This window comes from Dryobates pubescens, chromosome 18 (assembly GCF_014839835.1).
Source record: "Dryobates pubescens isolate bDryPub1 chromosome 18, bDryPub1.pri, whole genome shotgun sequence".
In the NCBI taxonomy this organism is placed as follows: Eukaryota; Metazoa; Chordata; class Aves; order Piciformes; family Picidae; genus Dryobates; species Dryobates pubescens.
In genome coordinates, this window is record NC_071629.1 from 23,709,977 (window position 1) to 23,720,283 (window position 10,307).

The 10,307-nt window shown below is 54.4% G+C and overlaps 1 protein-coding gene across 1 annotated transcript in view; it reads left to right on the top strand.

Moving 5' to 3' along the window:
• Nucleotides 1-3,264, top strand: part of STK26 (serine/threonine kinase 26) — a 39,331-nt gene extending 36,067 nt beyond the window's left edge. Inside the window, exons 10-12 of the mRNA XM_054169673.1 lie at nucleotides 267-329; nucleotides 422-558; nucleotides 2,421-3,264. Of these exons, the coding sequence (XP_054025648.1) occupies nucleotides 267-329; nucleotides 422-558; nucleotides 2,421-2,445 (225 nt within the window). The 3' untranslated portion in view covers nucleotides 2,446-3,264. The remainder of the gene's footprint in view (nucleotides 1-266; nucleotides 330-421; nucleotides 559-2,420) is intronic.
• The last annotated feature ends 7,043 nt before the right edge of the window (nucleotides 3,265-10,307 follow it).

A 10,307-nucleotide genomic window follows, 5' to 3' on the forward strand; every position in this document is an offset into this window, starting at 1 on the left:
GATGTGCGCTTTAAGGACATGTACAATGTTGGAGAGGAAAGCCCAAGCTCTTTCTGATGATCTGTGATACTGTTTTAGATGTGTCATCAGGCCTCTGCTTCCATGTGAGATAAGGACTGTAGATGTCCTGTGCCTGCCTTATTTGGTGCTGCATTTCAAGCAGCCTGTTGAATGCAGGGAACTTCCCAAGTGCCTTGTGTTAAATGCAGCACAGACACTGGGCAGGAATCAGCTGATTAATGGAATCCTTCTTTGCCCACTTCTAGGATCAGGATCTTGTTAAAACCCTGAGTTGCTTAACCATGATAATCACCCCTGTGTTTGCTGAGGTGAGTCTGGACTTTAAGAAACCTCTTTGAAAATCACTTTCCAAGTGTCTGATAACTCCTCTGAGTTTTCTTTGCTTGGGCTTTCTCCACAGCTCAAACAGCAGGACACAAACAATGCAAGCAGGAAGAAAGCAATTGAGGAACTTGAGAAAAGCATCAATGTGGCAGAAGCAACATGTCCAGGAATCACAGACAAGATGGTGAAGAAACTTATGGAGAAATTTCAGAAGTAAGTGGTGTGGCATTGTTAAAACCAGGGTACCTTGAAAAGCACTTTGGGCAGCTGGGGGCAGCCACAAGGGGAAAGGTCACCCAGGCCACCCCTTTTCTAACGCTGCCAAGGCTGGTGCTACACCATGGCCCTCAGCACCACAGCTGTGCCTCTCTGAAACACCTCCAGCCATGGGGTTCAGCCACCTCCCTGGGCAGCCTGTGCCAGGCTTTGGGAACCCTTTCTGGAAAGAGAACTTGTTCCTGCTCTCCAACCTGGCACAATTTCAGGCCATTTCCTCCCTTCCTATCACCTGATAACAGGGAGAAGACCAACCCCCACCTCACTGCAGCCTCCTGTCAGAGAGCTAGAGGGCAATGCCATCTCCCCTCCCCTTCCTTTTCTCCAGACTGAACAGCCCCTGTTTTGCCTGCTCTCTGCCCTTCCAAACATGATGCAGGCACCTGCAGGTCTGCTCTCACTGCTGTAGCTGTGATGTACCAAGTAGTTTCCCAAATTGCACTGAAGTAGGGACAGCAACCCCCACCTGGCTCCAGCCTGCTTTCAGGGGGCTGTAGAGAGCAGGGTGGTCTCCCTTAGCCAACACTGAACTTCCTCTGGTGGGTGAATTTGAGCAGCTTGGTGCCAGGTGGGAGCTCTGCCATGGCCAGTGCTTTACACTTAGCTTGGCTGTGTGTAACACTGCTGTTTGAGGCTGAAGCACAGCACCAGGTACAGTGGGGTTGGTCTTCAGGGCTGCTTTGGGGCTGCAGTTGTTACACCTTGCCTTCTTTCCTTGAGCTGCAGCTGTGGTCTGAGCATGCTCAGAGTCAGTAAGGGAGCAGGATGCTGGGGATTTGAAGGAAGGAAGTCAGAGTTGTGGACAGGGGGGCAGCCTAGTGGAAGGCCTCTATCTAGTGGAGTCCCTCAGAGGTCAGTACTGGCATCAGGACTGTTCAGTGTCCTCATCACCCCCTGGATGAGGGCACAGAGGGCATTGTCAGCAGTGACAGCCCTCAGGCTGTGCTGCCGTTCAGCCAGGCCTGGACAGGCTGAGATTTGGGCAGGGAGAAATTGAATGAAATCCCCCAGTGTAGGTGAGGGCTGAGCTATTAGAGCAGCACAGGGGAAGGCGACCTGGGGCTCCTGGTAGAACATGACCATGAGCCAGCAATGTGCCCTCGTGGCCAAGAAGGCCAAGGCCATCCTGGGGTGGATTGGAAGTGCTGTGGTCAGTAGGTCAGAGAGGTTCTCCTGCTCCTCTGCTCTGCCCTGCTGAAGCCACACCTGGAATATTGTGTCCAGGTCTGGGCCCCTCAGCTCAAGAAGGAGCTCAGGGAACTGCTGGAGAGCGCCCAGCCCAGAGGCACAGAGCTGCTGCAGGAAGTGCAACATCTCCCTGGGAGGCCAGGCTGAGGCAGCTGGGGCTGGGAGCTGGGAGCAGAGGAGCCTGAGGGTGACCTCATGGCTGGGGATGAAGATGTGCAGGGCTGGAGCCAGGCTCTGCTCAGGGATGGCCAAGCACACCTGTGAGGCTGCTGAGCCCTGGAGCAGGCTGCCCAGAGAGGCTGTGGAGTCTCCTGCTCTGGAGCCTTTCCAACCCCCTGGCTGTGTTCTGTGTGCCCTGCCCTGGGTGACCCTGCTCTGGCAGGGGTTGGACTGGGTGATCTCTGGGGATCTCTTCCAACTCCCAGTGTTGTGTGATCCTGGGAATCCTTAAGTTTCCCTTCTGGGGACTGTTTTCTTGGCAGTGTCCCTTGTGGTGGCCTTGCCCTGTGAGCTGCTGAGCTGCAGTCCCTGGTGGTGATGCACTGCTACCCCCGCGCTGCTCGCCGGGCTCCAAGAATGGGATCGGCACCTTTGTGGTTTTTCTCTCCTAGGTTTTCTGTCAATGACTCATCCTAAGAACCTTCCCCTAAGTGACTGCTGTTTCATATGGACCCAGTGAAACCCACCAAAACTACTTCAAGCTTGGCAGTGCTTAGCTCATGAGCTCCTTGTGCCTTTTTGGATCTTTGCGACATTTATCGACGGCGATTCGAGGATTTGGAGGAACCTCCTCTCAACTATTTTGTGGCAGTGCACATGGTTTTATATATTTTCAGGAAATTATTTTGTAAAGGACAACTTTTAATATTGTAGTTTCACCTGTTTGGAAGCTGAGGAAAATGTCCAGGTGCAGTTTTGCTTTTAGGAATAGGACCACGACCTTTTAGTTGCCGTAGGCCGGTGCGAGTGCAGTCTGGGTTTCGATGCTGTTCTGTCCCTGTGCAGGGGCTGTGCAGGGTCTCTTTTGTATTAATGAGTTCCAAAAACCTTTTGTAAATCACTAACAAAGCTTCAGAGGGAATCAGCTTTTGGGGGGTTTTGTTTGGCGTGGGTGTTTGGGTTTCCTTCCTTCACAATGTGCAGCCTAGCGGCAAGGGTCTTGCTGCAGCACCTGCTTCAACCAGCACATGGTTACCCTCTGCCCTGACAGAGAGGCCTGCAAAGAGCAGCTCCTGAGGGAGCCTCATTGGTACAGTATTTTAGGCAGCTCTATGATGAAGTCTATTTGAGAGCAATATGTCCTTAGTCTGCAGGTGATATGTAGCAACAGGTTAGCTCCTGATGTACAGTCCTAGCTCTTACCTTCTACAAGCAGCTCTGGAAGTAGGGATTCAATCTCTTAGGCCTCATGGTAGGCAGGGCAAAAATAACCTTAGAGCAATACAGCTGGGGGGGAGGGGGGGTTGGCTTCTGGCAATAATGGACAAAACCTGAACTCCAGTTTCAACTTCAGTTCACAGTTTTTCATGGTTGTGGTTGGGTTGGTTGGTTTGTTTCCCCCCACCTCTGGGTGGAAGGGAGCCAGAGAATGCCTCCCAAGCAGGTGTCAGAGTACCTGCAGCCCTTGGCGTGCTGTGGGCTCCTTTCTCCTGTAAGATCCTCTTTGGGCTGGGGGGAGGAGGCTTTTGGATGGCTTTTGCTTCTTGAAAGACATGAAGTATGCATCAACCACCCTTCTTTGCTCATAATCTTCTGAGAGTGTATTTGCAACGTGTGTGTACCAGTTCAATATGCAAACCCCTGAGTTACAGATCCTCCTGCACCCCAAGGGAGTGCTCTGCAGTAGGCAGTGATTCATTCTGGGGGGAGGGGAGGGGAGGGCTTGGTTTGGTTTTGTTAATGAAAAGAAATAGTTGAAGCTTTCAGTTCTGTATTTATGGTACTGCTAGGTGAGTAATGTCCTCATTTCTGGTTTGTTTTGTTGGGGTTCTATTCCTCCTCCCCCCTTCCCCCCCCCCCAGTATGTATATTATGCTGAAGTCTTTCACCTGGGATTGCTCTGGTTTGGGTTTGGTTTGGTGGTGGTTTTCTTTCCTCCTTTGTCTGTCACTGCTTAGCTGTGGAACTGTTGGTGTAAATTTCTTTTTGATAAAGGCTGGGTGTGTTTATTTTGTGGTTCAGACCTGCACATGGTTTGGTTTGGTTTTGCACAAACAAAAGAAGAGTCCTTGTAAAGAATCAGAAGAAAATCTCTCTGCCAAATGAGGAAGCAGGAGGGGTGTGCCAGGAGGGCTGCAGGTGGAGTCAAACGTTGCCATTCCACGGGGAGGGGGGTGGGGGGGGACACACATAAAGGACACTCAGTGAGAGGTGGTGGGAGTTGGATATGCCAAGGACAATTATTTTCAATGGTGCCTACACTGTAAAGAAAAAGAACTAAATAAATCCATTGCTTTGAACTCCTTGTTTTAATTGAAAACAAAAAGCAAAGGTTTCTGTCTGGAGCTGCTCCTCCTCTGCCGTGGGACTGAGCCTCCGTTGGGACTTACAGCTGAGGACAGAGGTGGAAAAGGAAAAAAAAGCCTGGAAATAGTTTTTGAACACAAAGCAACAAAAAAAAAAGTTATGGCTGAAAGAAATATTTTTATAAATGTCAAGCAGCAGGATTGTAAATAGAGTTGATCTGAAGCTTCAGCAGGGACCTGCATCCCAGAAACCGATCCTAGTGCTCCTCTCTAGCTTCTTAGCTCTTAGTCTGTAAATCTGTTTATAGATGAAGCTTATTTCAGTGTTGGGGGAGGGCAGGGGAGGGTTCAAATGGTTTAAAAAAAAATAAACTATTTAAGTTCTGTAAACTTTGCCCAGCCTGTTCTGTCCTGCACTGCCTCTGCTGGCAGCAGAGCTCGGGGCTGCCAGCTGCCTTCTCGGCTTCAGCAGAGCCTCGGAGCTGGGAGCTGCCTTCTGGGTTTCAGTAGAAGCTCAGAGCTGTGAAGGTGCCACTGGCAAACCTGGTGCTTACTACAAGAAAGGTGTGCCTTGCACAGAGATGCCTGGCTGCTTTGAAGAGGTTTGGGTATCCCCCCTGTTCCTCCCCATGCTGTTCTTTCCTGGAGAGCACCTACCAGCTGCTACAGCACCCAACGGATGGAGCATCCCCAGGGGGCAGTTTGATGCTGAAGAGGAATCTTCAGGACCTGTGAGGGTGCTGAGCCCTGCAGCAGGCTGCCCAGAGAGGTTGTGGAGTCTCCTTCTCTGGAGCCTTTCCAAAGCCACCTGGATGTGTTCCTGGGTGACCCTGCTCTGGCAGGGGGGGGTTGGACTGGGTGATCTCCAGAGGTCCCATCCCACCCCTGACATCCTGTGATTCTGTGTGCTTGGACAGTGTACATGGCCAGTGGCTGTGGTTGAGGTGTCGGGGCACTGTGGAGTGAAGGTACAGACAGGCATGGTCACAGGTGTGAGCAGCAGCACAGGGAGGGGGTTCTGTCCCCCTGCTCTGGAGCAGAGGAGGTGCCAGGGGAGCAGGAGGGAAACCTCTGTCCCTGTGAGGCTGCTGAGCCCTGGAGCAGGCTGCCCAGAGAGGCTGTGGAGTCTCCTGCTCTGGAGCCTTTCCAACCCCCTGGATGTGTTCTGTGTGCCCTGCCCTGGGTGACCCTGCTCTGGCAGGGGCTTGGGCTGGATATCTTTTAAGGTTCCTTCCAACCCCTAACCTTCCATATAGATGCAGCCTTCAGTCACAGCATCAGAGTGCAGAAAGCCCAGAGCCAGCACCCAAGGACACTAACCACATGCTCTAGGGCATCTTGTAGGTGTACACTTGGGAGAGGATGGAACTGTTCCCTCCTTATCATCACTTGTAGCAGTAGTTACCAACCCTCACAAAGCCATGGAGGAGATTTGCTTTCCTACTGCTAGTTCAACATCAGGAAACTCCTGCACCTGCATTCCAGATCAGCTTTGTCTGGCAGTGAGAGGTGAGCCCTGTTTACTTCAGCCCTGAAGCTCTGAGTTGCTCAATGCTCTGACCCTATTGTTGCTGTGCCTCCTCCCCCTGTGCTACTCCTTGCTCATGCCAGGGCTGCACAAGTGTCCATTTTCCAGTTCTGCTGTCCCCCCTTTCACTGCCACCAAACCACTCTCTGGCCTCTCCCCATCCTTCTTTTCTCCCCTGGTGTCACTGCAATCCATGTTGTGACCTCTTTGGGATGAACAGAGCTGAGCAGGGCCTGTGGGGCAGGACTCACTCAAGGCTTATCTCAGTTGTTCCTTGCACCTGAGCCACAGCTCTCTGGGCTGGTTCCTTTCTTTCAGTCAGTCCCAAGAAAGCTAAGCCCTGGCTGGAGCATGGAGATGGTAATTGCTGTCCCTCACCCAGGAGCTGCTGTTGCTGACCAGGGGGTGGGAGGCTGTGCTCAGGCTGTGCATGTGCTGTGCCCCAGTGCTCTCTGCTCAATGGAAACAGCCAAAAATAGTTTCCCAAGTCCTTGTTTCTCCTTCCCAGGGCTGATTCCCAGCACACCCTGAACAGCAGAGCTGGCAGCTTCTGGAGCCCAGGGCAGAGTGGCTGCACGTTGATCCCAGTCCCTCTCTGGGGGACTGCATGTCCTGGGATGTGCTCAAGGTAGACCTGATCAGGGCCAGCCCTTACCTGTGTCTCCACGTGCTTTCAGGAGCTGTGTTACTGCAGCTTTCCCTGAGCTTAGGGTCCCTTTAGGGGCAAGTACAACAGTAACTGGGCTAAGAGTGGCTCAAGAGCAGCCTTGAGGAGAAGGCCTTGGGGGTGCTCCAAGTCCCCAGGAGCCAGCAGTGGTCCCTGGCAGCCCAGAGCCAGCAGTGGTCCCTGGCAGCCCAGAGCCAGCTGAGTACTGAGCTGCAGCCAGAGCAGGGAGAGCAGCAGCACAGGGAGGGGATTCTGCCCCTCTGCTCTGCTCTGCTCAGCCCCCACCTGCAGCACTGCCTCCAGCTCTGGGCCCCCAGCACAAGAAGGACCTGGAGCTGCTGGAGAGGCTCCAGAGGAGGACACTGAGATGAGCAGAGGCTGCAGAACCTCCCCTGTGGGGCCAGGCTGGGAGAGCTGGGGCTGTTCAGCCTGGAGAAGAGAAGGCTCCAGGGAGACCTCAGAGCAGCCTGCCAGGACCTGAAGGGCTCCAGGAGAGCTGGGGAGGGACTTGTGACAAGGGCTGGGAGTGCCAGGCTGAGGAACAATGGCTTTGAGCTGGGAGAGGGGAGACTGAGCCTGGAGATGAGGAAGGAATTGTTGAGAGTGAGGCTGGGGAGACTCTGGCACAGGCTGCCCAGGGAGGCTGTGGCTGCCTCCTGCCTGGAGGTGTTTCAGGCCAGGCTGGATGAGGCCTTGAGCAGCCTGTGCTGGTGGGAGGGGTCCCTGCCCATGGCAGGGGCTTGGAGTAGCTGATCCCTAAAGTCTCTTCCAGCCTAAACCATTCTGTGTGTGCCCTCTGAGGCACTGCTGCTTTTCTGCTTCCCCCCCATGACAGTGCCTATGGGCTGCCCCCACCGTGTTCAGGGGCAGCCCTTTCTCTATCCGAAGTGCAGAGCTTTGGGAACGGGAAGAAGCAACTCCCTTTTTTCCAGCAGGACATGTGCCAGAGCAGCCTGAGGGGGCCCTGCAGTTCACAGCTTCTCCAGCACAGGGTCAGCAGCAGTGAAAACAAACCTTAGAGCATCTCCTCATGTTGATCTGATCTATTCCTTTGTGCAACACGTGCAGAATGTGGCTGCTCGCCCAGCGTTCAGGGATCTCCTTCCCCTCTGCTCTGCCCTGCTGAGACCTCACCTGGAATATTGCATCCAGCTCTGGGCTCCCCAGTTCTGGAGGGACAGGGATCACAGTCTCACAGTATCACCAAGGCTGGAAGAGACCTCGAGGATCATCCAGTCCAACCTGTCACCACTGACCTCATGACCAGACCATGGCACCAAGTGCCACATCCAGTCCCCTCTTGAACACCTCCAGGGATGGTGACTCCACCACCTCCCTGGGCAGCACATTCCAATGGCCAATTCTTCTTTCTATGAAGAACTTTCTCTTCACCTCTAGCCTAAACCTCCCCTGGCACAGCTTGAGACTGTGTCCTCTTGTTCTGGTGCTGGCTGCCTGGGAGAAGAGACCAACCCCCACCTGGCTACAACTACCCTGCAGGGAGTTGCACAGAGCAAGAAGGTCTCCCCTGAGCCTCCTCTTCTCCAGGCTAAGCAACCCCAGCTCCCTCAGCCTCTCCTCCCAGGGCTGTGCTCCAGACCCCTCCCCAGCTTTGTTGCCCTTCTCTGGACACCTTCCAGCAGCTCAACCTCTTTCCTGACCTGAGTAGCCCAGAACTGGACACAGGACTCAAGGTGTGGCCTGAGCAGTGCTGAGCACAGGGCACAATGACCTCCCTGCTCCTGCTGGCCACACTCTTCCTGATGCAGGCCAGGATGCCATTGGCCCTCTTGGCCCCCTGGGCACACTGCTGGCTCATGTTTAGGCAGCTGTCAATCAGCACCCCCAGGTCCCTCTCTGTTTGGCAGCTCTCAGCCACTCTGTCCCCAGCCTGTAGCTCTGCAGGGGGTTGTTGTGGCCAAAGTGCAGCCCCTGGCACTTGGACTTGTTGAATGCCATCCTGTTGGCCTCTGCCCATCTGTCCAGTCGGCCGAGGTCCCTCTGCAGAGCCCTTCTGGCCTCTAACTGACCAACCTCTGCTCCCAGCTTAGTGTCATCTGCAAACTTGCTGATGTCTGACTCAACCCCCTCCTCCAGATCATCAGTGAAGATGTTAAAGAGCATGGGGCCCAGCACTGATCCCTGGGGCACACCACTGGTGCCTGGCTGCCAGCTGGCTGTGGCACCATTCACCACCACTCTCTGGGCTCAGCCTCCAGCCAGTTCCTAACCCAGCTCAGAGAGCTGCTGTCCAAGCCAGGGGCTGACAGCTTGGCCAGGAGCTTGCTGGGGGGGATGGTGTCAAAGGCCTTGCTGAGGTTCAGGCAGACCACATCCACAGCCTGCCCCACAGCCCCCAGGCAGTCACCTGGGCATGGAAGGAGATCAGGTTGGAGAGGCAGGACCTGCCCTGCCTAAATCCATGCTGGCTGGACCTGAGCCCTTGGCCATCCTTCAGGTGCAGTTATTGCCCCCAGGATAATCTGCTCCATCACTTTCCCTGGCACTGAGGTCAGGCTGCCAGGCCTGGAGTTTCCAGGTTCCTCCATCCGACCCTTCTTGTGGATGGGGACCACCTTGGCCAGTGTCAGTCACCTGGGACCTCTCCAGTGAGCCAGGACTGGAGGAGAATGATGGAGAGCGGCTTGGCAGCTCATCTGCCAGCTCCCTCAGCACCCTAGGATGGATCCCATCCGGCCCCATGGACTTGTGAGTGTCCAAGAGGCTCAGCAGGTCCCCAACTAATTCCTCATGGATTTCCAGGGCATCACACTGCTCCCCGACCCCATTGCCCAGCTCAGGAGGCCACTGGTCCTGAGCTCCTGCCTTGCTGTTAAACATTGAGGCAAAGAAGGTGTTCAGGACCTCAGCCTTTTCCTGGTCTTCAGTCACTGTGTTCCCCTCCAGCTCCAATAAGGAGTGCAGGCTCTTCTTGCCCTTCTTTTTAGGGTTAATGTATGTGTAACAATGCTTTTTATTGTCTCTCACAGAGGTGCTCAGCTTCAGTTCCAGCTGGGCCTTTGCCTCTCTAATTTGATTCCTACATAATCTAACAGCTTCCTTAAATCTGCTGGATCTCCTGGAGAGAGTCCAAGGGAGGCTACAAGGATGCTGGAGGGACTGGAGACTGCCTGGGGAGGAGAGGCTGAGAGCCCTGGGGGGTGTTCAGTCTGGAGAGGAGAAGGCTGAGAGGGATCTGATCAATGTCTATCAATAGCTGAGGGCTGGGGGTCAGGAAGGAGGGGACAGGGCCAGGCTCTGCTCACTGTGCCCTGAGATAGGCCAAGAGGCAATGGATGGAAACTGCAGCATAGGAGGTTCCACCTGAACAGGAGGAGGAACTTCTGCACTGTGAGGGTCCCAGAGCCCTGGAGCAGGCTGCCCAGAGAGGTTGTGGAGTCTCCTTCTCTGGAGCCTTTGCAGCCCTGTCTGGATGTGTTCCTGTGTGACCTGTGCTGGATTTTCTGCTCCTGCTCTGGCAGGGGTTGGATTGGAAGATCTCCAGAGGTCCCTTCCAACCCCTGACATCCTGGGATCTGTTGTCTCTGTGAGTCTCTCCAGCTTCTGAGACAGTGCAGGCACAGAGGGAGCCAGCAAGCTGTTGCAGGAGAGGCAAAGCAGCCCGACAAGCCCACGCAGCAAGGAGAGCTCCCTGGCAGCTGGGAGGCACAGGGGAAGGCGGCCTGGGGGTGCCTGCAGGGCTAGGGATGCAGATGCCACAGGGCAGAAAGAGGAACCCGAAACTCGGGTGTTAACAACTGAATTTTATTGTCCAGTTTCTGAAGCAGAGGGCAGTGATGCACAGAGTGAGCAGCAGCCATCACCCAGCTCCGTTTCT